This window comes from Macaca nemestrina, chromosome 1 (assembly GCF_043159975.1).
Source record: "Macaca nemestrina isolate mMacNem1 chromosome 1, mMacNem.hap1, whole genome shotgun sequence".
Classification (NCBI taxonomy): domain Eukaryota; kingdom Metazoa; phylum Chordata; class Mammalia; order Primates; family Cercopithecidae; genus Macaca; species Macaca nemestrina.
The window spans coordinates 214,906,528-214,918,772 of NC_092125.1; the positions used below are offsets into that span (position 1 = coordinate 214,906,528).

The 12,245-nt window shown below is 45.3% G+C and overlaps 1 protein-coding gene across 7 annotated transcripts in view; it reads left to right on the top strand.

The window, feature by feature from the left end:
- The window catches only part of LOC105483121 (ubiquitin protein ligase E3 component n-recognin 4), a 140,140-nt gene that overhangs the window by 86,189 nt on the left and 41,706 nt on the right, over nt 1-12,245 (top strand). For all 7 annotated transcript variants that reach the window (XM_011743792.3, XM_071099420.1, XM_071099424.1 and 4 more), the window contains 13 exons: nt 977-1,126; nt 2,600-2,827; nt 3,650-3,728; nt 4,231-4,476; nt 5,315-5,483; nt 5,978-6,122; nt 6,718-6,803; nt 7,741-7,828; nt 8,237-8,430; nt 10,016-10,255; nt 10,692-10,830; nt 11,565-11,690; nt 11,808-11,936. In XM_011743792.3, coding sequence (XP_011742094.2) covers nt 977-1,126; nt 2,600-2,827; nt 3,650-3,728; nt 4,231-4,476; nt 5,315-5,483; nt 5,978-6,122; nt 6,718-6,803; nt 7,741-7,828; nt 8,237-8,430; nt 10,016-10,255; nt 10,692-10,830; nt 11,565-11,690; nt 11,808-11,936 — 2,019 coding nt within the window. The remainder of the gene's footprint in view (nt 1-976; nt 1,127-2,599; nt 2,828-3,649; nt 3,729-4,230; nt 4,477-5,314; nt 5,484-5,977; nt 6,123-6,717; nt 6,804-7,740; nt 7,829-8,236; nt 8,431-10,015; nt 10,256-10,691; nt 10,831-11,564; nt 11,691-11,807; nt 11,937-12,245) is intronic.

Genomic DNA, 12,245 nt, shown 5'->3' on the forward strand with positions numbered 1-12,245 from the left:
CTAGCTTTGTCACCTGTTACACCTTACACGCAGCCCTGCCAGCCTGTGCATTTCCCAAGATGTGACGTGTTGCCTTTGTTCGTGCTGTCCCTTCTGGAATTCTTTCCTCTCCCTCTGCTCCCCTTTCTTCCCCTGCCTCGTGAGTTCCTAACCCATCTTCAAGACTCAGCACAAGCTTTGGATCCCAGGGAAAACTTCCCTAACACACTCCCTGCCATCAAGTCTGCTCAAGAGAGCCTTGTCCTGGGTTCCCGGAGCACCCTGTGCACTCACTCACCTGTCTTCCCCTCTACACTCTCAGCAGAAACCGTATTTTATTACTGTTTACAACTCCAGTGCTTGATACAGAACCGATGAATAGCTGGGAGTTGAATATGTGAGGCACATTGTGCCCTCGAACTCTTACAGATTCTTTTTATGGGACCACACAACTTGCAGGATAGCTGTTGTTTCCACTTTCCTCACATCTCTCGTTTACCTCTGCCTTTTTGTGTTACATGAAGCCAGGAATCTTGGCCGAGTTTAGTGATCTTGACAGCCTTGGTTTATTTAACAATTTCTTGTTATCATGGGAAATTTTGGTTCTAGGGAATAGAATACATCTCATAGAAGTCAGAGATCCTTACTACCTTTTTTTTTTTTTTTTTTTTTTTCCAATTTTTTTGGTCTTTCTAGCACTCATTTTTATGTAAGCAGAGTACAGTCAACCCAGTGTCAAAAGCCATAGAGTGAAATATTAGGACTTTTAGAAGTGAGGTCTGTCTCCACTGTAACCTTTGCATGTAATTAAATTGCCCCCAGAAGCCTGGGCCTTCTGAGTTTGTAGAATAAACTGTCAGTCAGTCTTGATTCCAGCTCTGAAAGGCGCCCTTTACCACCTCCAACATGTAATATGCCTAGTGAGCCAGCGGTTTTCCTAAGTTTGGTCATGGAAAATCGACAGTCACAGGTTCTCATGCAAGTTTTCTTCTCCCAGGGCCATGCTGCTGATGTGTTTGAGGCCTATACTCAGCTTCTAACAGAAATGGTGCTGAGGCTTCCGTACCAAATCAAAAAGATTGCTGACACCAATTCCCGCATCCCACCTCCTGTCTTTGACCATTCGTGGTTTTACTTTCTCTCTGAGGTAAGTGAAAGTCCCAAGCTGCTTGCTTGTTGGGCTGAGGACACATCTGCATTCGCCTCTGTGGGCCCCTTTCTTCCTCGTCCTCACTCGGTATTTCCCCTTGCAGAGTTCCTTTCTCCCTTGCAGGTCTTGGTCTTGCCCTTCTGGAACATACTGTGGGTAGAACTGTAGGAGATGTGTATCAAGCAAGCCATACTTTACCTTCTGATTCTGTGTGTTGAACTCCCCCACTTGTGCTCATAATGGGCAAGTTTAATAATTTAGGTTCTGTCAGGAAAACAAAGTATACTAGTTATCTTAACAGAGAGATTTCAATATGGGAAATTGGGTGAATGCTCTTGGACAACAAAAAAGGCAAAAAGGAAACATTGAGGTAACACAGGGATAGTAACTGCCAGAAGCAGTTATCAGGAAGCGGGTGCCCTGCGGGGATGTGATGCGGGTGATTCTGGGACCAGTGAGAGAAGCTGATGATTAGAACTCATTGTGGCGGCCAGGGTTCAGGGCTGTTGCTAGGACTGCAGGGAGATGGGAAGAAACAAGCCCCTTCTTCCTCCTGCTGCCAGCGTCCCTCTCTGTTGGCAGAACCTAAGAGGGAGCCAGCTGGCAAAGAAGTAGTGCACTTGGCATAATTCTGGCCTGGGCATCACTGGGCAGTGTTGGTGGGTGGGTTGGGAACTGAGAGACAATAGCTTAATAACCTTAGTAACCAGCACAGCGACCCTGAGATAGATTAACTCTGGGAAGAATAATCTGTTAGCAAACCTCAGATGAGGATTTCGAGTTACATAGTTGTACCAACCCAAACTTTTCTTTAGCTCTTTTACTTGAAAAAGAGATTTGGAATTTTTTTTTTTCTTGATAGTTTCCGTTTGGGTGGGCTGAAGTGGAGGCCAGCTTCCCTGTAGATTCCTAAGGGCACAAGGAAGATATACATGAATATTGATATTTTCCTCTGATTTCTTTCTCTCCCTTTCTTTCTCCTGGTCTCATTAAAGGATACTTAAGTTCAAGAGAGGCTGGTTTGGTCAAGAGGAAATAGCTTGGTTTGTGTTTCTCCCCAGCCCCCCGCTTTTTTTTTCCAGACTGAGTCTTGCTCTGTTGGCCCAGGTTGGAGTACAGTGGCACGATCTCAGCTCACTGCAACCTCTGCCCCTTGGGTTCAACAAATTCTCCTGCCTCAGCCTCCCTAGTAGCTGGGATTACAGGCAGTGCTACCATGGCCAGCTAATTTTTGTATTGTTAGTAGAGACGGAGTTTCACCATGTTGGCCAGGCTGGTCTCAAATTCCTGACCTCAAGTGATCAGCCCACCTTGGCCTCCCAAAGTGCTGGAGTTACAGGTGTGAGCCCCCGTGCCCGGCCTCTCCCCAGCTTTTAAGAACAGTTTATTAAAACCCGGGTTGTGAGAGCCACAGTTGATATACATACAGTCCCAGAGTCATTTACTCTTTATGGTGTTTTTCTCCTCAAGTACCTAATGATCCAGCAGACTCCATTTGTGCGCCGTCAAGTCCGCAAACTTCTGCTTTTCATTTGTGGATCCAAAGAGAAGTACCGCCAGCTCCGGGATTTGCACACCCTGGACTCTCATGTGCGTGGGATCAAGAAGCTGCTAGAAGAGCAGGGGATATTCCTCCGGGCAAGTGTGGTTACAGCCAGCTCAGGCTCCGCCTTGCAATATGACACACTCATCAGCCTGGTACGAGGGCTGGGACCTGGTAGGGCAGGGAGGGCGCATGTGATAAGGCTCAGCCAAGTAGGTAATAGGGCTGGAGGTAATAATGCAGGGCTTTTAACTGTGTTGACAATGGCATGGTTAGGGCTGAGATGAGGGTAAATCCGTGACCCCTGTCTGGGTGCTGTACCACGTGTAGTTGGCTTCAGGGTCTGGGATGTCCCCCTCAGCACTCTCGTCCCACCTGGCAGCAGTTCCTCCACTGTGAGGTGAGTGGCCTGGGCTTCTTACCAGTGCCATTTGCTTACATCCTAGCCAGAATTGACCTCTTTATGCACCTCTGGTTTTTACCCTTGAATACTAAAGAAATGATGAAGGTTCAAGTAGAAAAATGTATTACTCCCTAAAGAGAAACTATTTGGACTTAGAGAAGTAAACTGAGTATTTGGTACGTGAACAACCTAGAAAGAACGTCTTTAATCTAGCTAGCTCGTGTCCTTGCTATTGTGTTTATATCAAGAAAAGTAAACTGAATTGTAGTTTCTTAGGTCATAGTCTATCTTTTGCTGTTGCCTTTTTGAGTAGTCTGAAGGTTCCTGAAAACAGCACCTCGCGCGGGGATGCGGGTAGAACAAAGGCAGGTTCAGTAAGAGCCGGAGTGGTTGTAGCAGTGTGTGGGCCATGGTGCCAGGTTCACCAGACTTCCCAGCAAGCACCTGCCTTGCTCAGAAGATCATGTTCAGCTTGTAGTCCAGAGCCAGGGAGATGGCTCCAGGCAGCAGGTGTGGTGCTTGTCTGGGCAGCATGGTGGAGTTACTCCTTTCCCACGGTTGGTTCCTATTTCAGATGGAGCACCTGAAAGCCTGTGCAGAGATTGCCGCCCAGCGAACCATCAACTGGCAGAAATTCTGCATCAAAGACGACTGTAAGCAATGCTGCTCCTTTTGATTGCTGTTATTCATTCATTCAGGAACTATTAAGGCCTACTATATGCCAAGCCCTGAACTGGATGCTGGAGATATAGCTATGAACAAGATACACAGACTAGACAGAACTCTGCCTAGCAAAGAAGACAAGTAAAAATCTAAAAAAGTGGTAAGGGCTGGTAGTCAAAGTTTGGGGTGCTGTGGAAGCACAAAGCAGGAGTCTCTGACCTCCAGGTAGTGACAGTAAAGCCAAAGAGGAGTAGGTGGAGTCTAGAGAACCCCTTATTCAAAGGAGCAGGGGCCTCTGGTCAGTGTGTAGTTATAATACTTTTCAGAGATTTCCACAGAAAGTATAACTTCTTCACAATGTCCAGCAGAGAGGACATGGCAAAGAAAGCTGGTGAGAACAGGCAGTCTCAGCTGTAGGGGGACGTTGCTTTGGTTCTCGTGAGTCTGGTCGGGGTCATCTCAGAGCTGAGCCACCGTCTCCTCTGCTTGCAGCCGTCCTGTACTTCCTCCTCCAAGTCAGTTTCCTTGTGGACGAGGGCGTGTCCCCAGTGCTGCTGCAACTGCTCTCCTGTGCTCTGTGTGGCAGCAAAGTGCTCGCTGCACTGGCAGCCTCTGCGGGATCCTCCAGTGCTTCTTCCTCCTCAGCCCCTGTGGCTGCCAGTTCCGGACAAGCCACAACACAGTCCAAGTCTTCCACTAAGAAGAGCAAGAAAGAAGAAAAAGAAAAGGAGAAAGATGGTAAGGGTCACCCTCTTGTCATTGTGACCACAGTGGTGTGTGTAAATCTCTCTTGGAGCACCTGGTTTGTTCTGTTGCAAAAGGTCTTTTAATCCTGATTTACAGGGGACCTAAGGCCCAAATGTTCTCTAGTGTCTACTTTCGGTCTCATGTTCAATTATACTGACGTGACACCTTAAACAGCATGACTTCTCATACCAAGTGACAATAATAAGAAAAGTCAAAGTGTACTGAACATTTTTAGTAGGCCAAATTTCTTATTCTGTGAAATAGTAACAGCTTCTCTGTGGAGCTCCCATCAGAGTTAAGTGAAATGTGACTGAGTACATTGGTAAATGCTCAGTAAATGTTAGCTCTCTTAGCTGATCCTCACTGTCAGCTGCACTGCTTTCCATGGTCCTTGGAGACCTGAGATCGGTGATCAGGGTTGAGACCAGTGGTAGTGGTTCACATTCCCCCAGTTAATGATCGCACATCTCTGTGCAGGCCTATTGGAAGCTCTCGAAAGGAAGTTCCTCCTCCAGTGTCACTGTATTTGTTCAGTGCCAGCTTACATAGCACTTTATCCTGTGGTTTTTCAGTGTCATGATTGTATGTCTTGTCTGGAAGGCAGTTGTGCTCACCACTGCATCCCCAGTGCTGCATGTATGTCTCATTTGGGGCTGACCTATTTGTCCCCCAGTGAACAACTCAAAATTGTTTTGCAGAATATCAGCATTCAGTAGAAACTTTTAGAAATGGACAGAGTTCCTTACTTCCCCATTTGGTAGCCCAGGCCTTAGGACCCTAGAGGACTTCTTCCTACTCTTCAGCCCTCAGTCCTGTCCTAATCTTACAGGTGAGAGCTCTGGCAGCCAGGAGGACCAGCTGTGCACAGCTCTGGTGAACCAGCTGAACAAATTTGCCGATAAGGAAACCCTGATCCAGTTCCTGCGTTGTTTCCTGTTGGAGTCCAATTCTTCCTCGGTGCGCTGGCAGGCCCACTGTCTGACGCTGCACATCTACAGGTAGGGCCAGGGCTGGGTTTGGCAGATCTGCAAGGGTCTGAGGCCAGGGTGTGTAACGCAGTTCTGTTTTGGTTTTCAGTTACGTACAGTCACAGAGTCAGTAGTTAGCCAGCCTGAATCCTCTTGTGCTTTAGAGATTTCTTCATCTTTGTCTGCTTTTTAGCCATTAAACTGATGTCATAGGCAGGAGAGGATCTGTTTTCTACTCAGAAGGCTATATTTCTGGGTTTGTAACATGACTGAGCTTGACTCTGTAGGCTAAAAAATGCTCAGTTTCTGCTCTGGGGTATGTTGGGTGATAGGTAGAGGCAGCAAATGACTATGCTGCATCTGGTAGGATTGATTGTCAAAAGAGAAACAAAACTGTTCAAACTTAACCCATAATTGTGGGGACATAGATACATTTGTAAAAACAATACCAGGGCCTCGGTGATAAACACAGATGCCTCAGGGTTTTCTGCTGCTTGGTAACATGAGCTGTCATATATCTACAGAAATTCCAGCAAATCTCAGCAGGAGCTCCTGCTAGATCTGATGTGGTCCATCTGGCCAGAACTCCCAGCCTATGGTCGTAAGGCTGCCCAGTTTGTGGACCTACTAGGATATTTCTCCCTGAAAACGCCACAAACGGAGAAGAAGGTAACAATTGCTTTATGGTCAGAGAGGCCAACTTGCCATATTTAGCCTTTTTTCTCTTGAGTTAAGAATATTATGAACAACCCAGATTCAGGGAGTCCATATACAAAATCTCTTTTAAATATATCCAATTTTGCATTTCTTGTTAAGCACTTGTAATATGTCTGTGATGTAGACAGTATACACTAGCAAATCTGACTTAACATAGGAAGTAGGTCAAGGTCAAGTGGGGAAAGAAGATAGAACTCATTACAGTTCCTTGGAAAAGCAAGTGCTCCTGGTTTTGCTGGTAGCTCTGATTACATACCAGAAAATGCTTCTGCAATTAGCTAACCTTTATGGCTTCTCCATAAGAATAAAAATGATCTTCCTCCATCAGGTTGGAAAAGCGTACCACCTATCACTAAAGCTCGTGGAAACTTCTAAAGGAGATAGAATCCATTTAAATGATTGAAATTAGGCCCAGCTTTGTATGATTCTGACTGAGAAGTCTGGTACGTCTAGGGCAGTATTCAGCTAGAATGCAGAAGACAAAAGTCTTTTCCAATAAGACTTCCCCCTGGGCTTTAACTTGTTTCTTTACTGAATTCTCTTTCAGTTGAAGGAGTATTCGCAGAAGGCTGTGGAGATTCTGCGGACTCAAAACCATATTCTTACCAACCACCCCAACTCGAACATTTATAAGTGAGCTTTATTTTGCTTTCTACCTGTGGGAAGCTCAGTCAGCTTTCTGAGGAGTTATTTGAATGTTGATAGGCTCTTACATAGGAATTGGCAAGCCCCTGAGAGAAGAGTCAATCTGCCTAGTTGAGATTCCAGTCCCCTCCATGTAGCCCAGGGTCTTGCACATAGAAGGTACTCAAAATGTCATTGCTGTGTTCAGGGTTTGCTGAATAGTAACGTAGAAAGGTTTGTATAGCCTGAGCAACATAGTGAGACTTCATCTCTACAAAAAATTTTTAAAAAATTAGCCAGGCGTGGTGGCATGTACCTGTGGTCCCAGCTGCTAGGGAGGCTAAGGCAGGAGGATGGCTTGGGCCCAGAAGTTCAAGGGTGCAATGAACTGTGAGCCAAGCCACTGCACTCCAGCCTAGGTGACAGAGTGAGACCCTGTTTCAAAAAAAAAAAAAGGTCTTTAGTTTCAAGGGTTTAAGTTAAATAGGATAAAACAAATCTAAAGAAAATGTCTTCCTTTTTTAAAAAAACTTTTATAAGAGGATATTGGTTAAATTGACAGTGCATTATTTCTGTGGTTTAGTAGTGACTGTTCTTTAAAAAAAAACAAAACTTTATTGAGATCATTTATGTGTTCACCTATTTTAAATGTACAGTTCAATGATTTTTAGTAAATTTAATTGTGACTCTTGAGTCAAATTTTACTACTTTTTAGAATTCCTCTGAAGGATAGATCAAAGATTAGAAAACATTAAGGTCAGTTAGTTGAAATTTCTTTCCTGTGACTTCGTAATCCTATTGGGATTTCTCCTGTGTCCTTGAGTTCTCATTAGAGTGGGGCTCACTTTGGGGTGCATTGAGCCATGGCTTTCTCATGATTTTTTTGTGAAGCTCAGTGCTTCCTAAGATGAAAATTTATTCATGCTAAGACTGGTTTCTTCCTTAGCACTTTGTCTGGCTTAGTGGAGTTTGATGGCTATTACCTGGAGAGTGATCCCTGCCTGGTGTGTAATAACCCGGAAGTACCGTTCTGTGTAAGTAACGTCTGTACATGGACAGTCCTGAGGCCTATAGGTCCAGTGGGATTCTTGTTTCCAGAGATGGATCATTATCACATAGATGTTCCTCTCCTAATGGTTGGTCACCAATAGTAGGAATTTTTATCTGCCACATTTATTACCTTAAATGGAAACTTGGCTGGGTGCAGTGGCTCAAGCCTATAATCCCAGCACTTTGGGAGGCTAAGATGGGAGGATCCCCTGAGCCCAGGAGTTTGAGATCAGCCTGGGCAAGATGGTGAGACCGCATCTCTACAAAATATTTTTTAAAAAATTAAATAGAAACTTCATCTTGTGGATGAAGAGTGGGTTACATTGATGAATTTTTTAAAAGGCAGTATGAGTCTTGAACTAATACCATGTTTTGTGAACTCTTGTATTTAGTATATCAAGCTGTCTTCCATTAAAGTGGACACGCGGTACACCACCACCCAGCAGGTTGTGAAGCTCATTGGCAGTCACACCATCAGCAAAGTGACAGTGAAAATCGGGGATCTGAAACGGACCAAGATGGTGCGGACCATCAACCTGTATTATAATAACCGAACCGTGCAGGCCATCGTGGAGTTGAAAAACAAGTACGGGCTTTTTAGGCCTCGGGGGGGGCAGCAGGTCTGTAAGGCTCAAGCTCAGTTGCTGCCTTTGGTTCCTGGAATGGAGTAAGGCAGCACATCCCTAGAGGCCTAGTGCATCCTCTTGGCCACTCCATTCATGACTGAAGGGCAAAAGTGAAACAACAGTTCTAAGGATGTTGACAAAGATTATTTCTAAATTAGTCCAGTGGAGCCATAGGGGTCTGTGGAAGCTCCTCAACAGCCTTCCTAGGGAGGGGAAGCTGAGTGTGGGGACCTCCAGGCTTCTCATGCCCATTTTAACTATTCTTATGTAAAGTTCTAGTCTTAGATAAAACCTTCTGTATTGGGAAGTAATTGTCATTTCTTGGATGAAGACAGCTATGCTCTTGCTCATAGGGCAGGAAGTTATTTCTCAAGAAGCTTCTTGAGTACACACACTCTTCGATTTCTGCATAGCGCCTTTCCTCTATATCTGCTGATACTGGATCTTCCTAGCCCATGTAGCACAGTGACTGAATGTCGTATATAGGCCAAGAGAGGCACTCACATGGGTTATAGTGTTGACTTTCACAGAGACAGGTCGCCTTTTGTTGAACTCTCAGGCATTGCTACTGGATGGAGAACACAGGTCGATGCTATTTGAATGGTAAGACTTACAGAGCTGTTCTGCACACAGGATGGAAGTATTGCTGTTACTCCAAGAGGCAGAATAAGGCTTGTGTACCACAGCAGCATGTGGCCATGAAGGCTGCCTAGGGAGGTTTCTCTTCTCGCCTTGAAAAGCCTAGTTTCACCTTGGTGACCTGAAAGTAGATGCTGCGCATTAGGATGACCCATTCCTCTCCAGAGGAGGTGGGTTTGATTTTTCATTGTGTGGAGTCAGCAGAGCTGCTGGTAGACTATTTGAGTTCAGATCCCAGCTCTGCTACGTAGCTCTGTGACCTTGGAGAAGCTGCTTAACCTCAGTTTCTATAAGTATAAAATGGAGGTAGGGCCCCACTTCCAGGGTTTTATTTTAAGGATTAAATGAGTTAGTATGTGTCAGGTGCTGAGAACAGAGCCTAGCACATAGTAAGTACTCAGTAAATATTAGCTCTCATTATGTGAATATAATCACCCCAAAATTATTACATACCTTCCTTTTTATGACTTGACTTAGCACTTGGTTCAGACCCTGATTTTCGTCCTCTGCCTCTCTCAAACAGCCTAGCTTTATCTTTCCATGGTTGCTGTCAGGATGGGAACTTGGCGGCATGCATCATCATTGCACCTCTTACAGGCTTCAGTGTGGCATGCTTTTGGAGTCATAGTTTCCCTTGTTATATGCTTCTGTTGTTTTCCTGGAATTTCAAAAGGTATCATATATAACAGCTTAAAGCACTCATATGTTCTTTTCTTTTTTTATAGAGAAGAGGTAATGGAAAACTTTTTTTAAACTGGCTTCCTATTATATGCGAGATTTCTTTTCCTTAGAGTAACCACTTAATTGCCTTAGACAAATACATGGGCCAGTCTTCCTCTTTGTCTCATCAGACTGTTATCACTGAAGGTGAGATGAGAAAATCTCAAGGCTGTCTGTCTTTCCTAGGCCAGCTCGCTGGCACAAAGCCAAGAAGGTTCAGCTGACCCCTGGGCAGACAGAGGTGAAGATTGACCTGCCGTTGCCCATTGTGGCCTCCAATCTGATGATTGAGTTTGCAGACTTCTATGAAAACTACCAGGCCTCCACAGAGACCCTGCAGTGCCCACGCTGTAGTGCCTCAGTCCCTGCCAACCCAGGAGTCTGTGGCAACTGTGGAGAGAATGTGTACCAGTGTCACAAATGCAGGTAAGTCAGTGGTCGTCCCCTAGGCCAGGCCGTGTGCCGTGCACATTCCTTGTTGTTTTTCTATAACAGTGTCAGTGTGAGCGATTGCAGTGTCTGATTCCCTCAGAACATTTAGAGAATTATGGGTTTATAGAGTGGGTTCAAGGGTAGAAAGGGAAGAGGAAGAAGAGAGAGTGTGTATATGTGCGTGTGTGCACGAGTGTGCCTGTCCTGAGGCAGGGGTGGAGGGTTAAGGTGGAGCGAGGTCCAGAAGTTTAGCTCTGGGTCTTGCTTTCTTGTTACCTGGCTGCTTAAGTCATTCATTTGTTATTGTCCCTTCAGTAGCCCCTGCAGTGGTTACCAGAGTATGTAAACGTGGCACAATACATCTCCTCAGAGTGACCTCTACCCCACCCAACCTTGTCACCTCACTGACCCAAACGCTTTGGTTACTCAGATCCATCAACTATGATGAAAAGGATCCCTTCCTCTGCAATGCCTGTGGCTTCTGTAAATATGCCCGCTTCGACTTCATGCTCTATGCCAAACCTTGCTGTGCCGTGGATCCCATTGAGAATGAAGAAGACCGGAAGAAGGTGAGGCCAGATTTGGCCTAGACTCAGGGCTGTGGCCTTGATCTGTACTTTGGGCAGAGCTGGTACAGTGCAGTGCACTTTACTTTCTAGCTCAAGCCTTCAACTCAACACCAGTTTCAGGACCCAGCTTTTGGGTGGGAGCAAAGAATGGTGTAAGGTGTATTATATTGGAAGACATGGTTTGCACAGGATTTTAGAAAAGTGTTGATTGGTAATGAAACTAGAGTATCTCCAGGTACAAATAACTTTGGATTTGGGTGCTTTGCCCTGTATTTGTTCCACAGACTGCTTCATATTGAGGCTGTTGGTCCTCCCTCGGTATTAACTTGTCCAGTGCTAGTTCCCAGCCTACATGATATGAGGGGGGTGAAGTTCTAGATATTAAAGAGCAGTGGAAAGGGGGCACCTATAGGGATAACAGAAGAACATTTCGCTTTGGAGTCAGAAGGACAGAAATTCTAATTCCAGCCATACTTTTAATACTTGTATAACCTAGTATAAGTTACTTCTCTTAGCATTGTATTATTATGTATCACAGATGTGCATTGTATTTTTATTAGAAATAATATACCCACTTCACTGGAAGGATTATTGTGAAGAACAGAGATAATGTATGTGAAACACAGTGCCTGACCCATAGGAAATGTTCTGGTAAATGGTTAGCAATGAGGATTACTCAGGGAAAGTCATCAGCTAAAAAGCCTTCACTCAGGTCCCTGTCTTTTCTTGTCTAGGCTGTGTCCAACATCAATACGCTTTTGGACAAAGCTGATCGAGTGTATCATCAGCTGATGGGACATCGGCCACAGCTGGAAAACCTGCTCTGCAAAGTGAATGAGGCAGCTCCAGAAAAGCCACAGGTAATCCCATGCTGCAAAGGGCATTTGGAGAAGGCCTTGGGTCATGATCAGAAGACTGCCTCCTAGGTGAGATCACCTTAGGTGAGAAGCCTCACAGCTTACCTCTTGGGGTTGCAGGATGACTCAGGAACAGCAGGGGGCATCAGCTCCACTTCCGCCAGTGTGAATCGGTACATACTGCAGTTGGCTCAGGAGTATTGTGGAGACTGCAAGAACTCTTTTGATGAACTCTCCAAAATCATCCAGGTAGAGAGCGGGGAGCAGCTTTTGGGTGTATTTTGTCCAAGTGTTGTTTGGCGTTGTTTTCAAAGCAGTCTTGGTGTTGTCCCTGCCCAATCCAGCTGAAAAGGCAGGCAGGCAGCTGCACCAAACGGCATCTCCCCCACCGTGATTTATGGCGTTGGTCAGAGTGCTGAATTCGTGCTAGATAACTGAGCATACTGGTGATGGGAAGGTAGCATAGATACTTTTGGGGTTTTTTGTTTGTTTTTTTTTTTTAGCCATTAACAACCTGTCTCTTAGTAGAGGGGTTACTGGTCTTAAAAAATTTGGTGC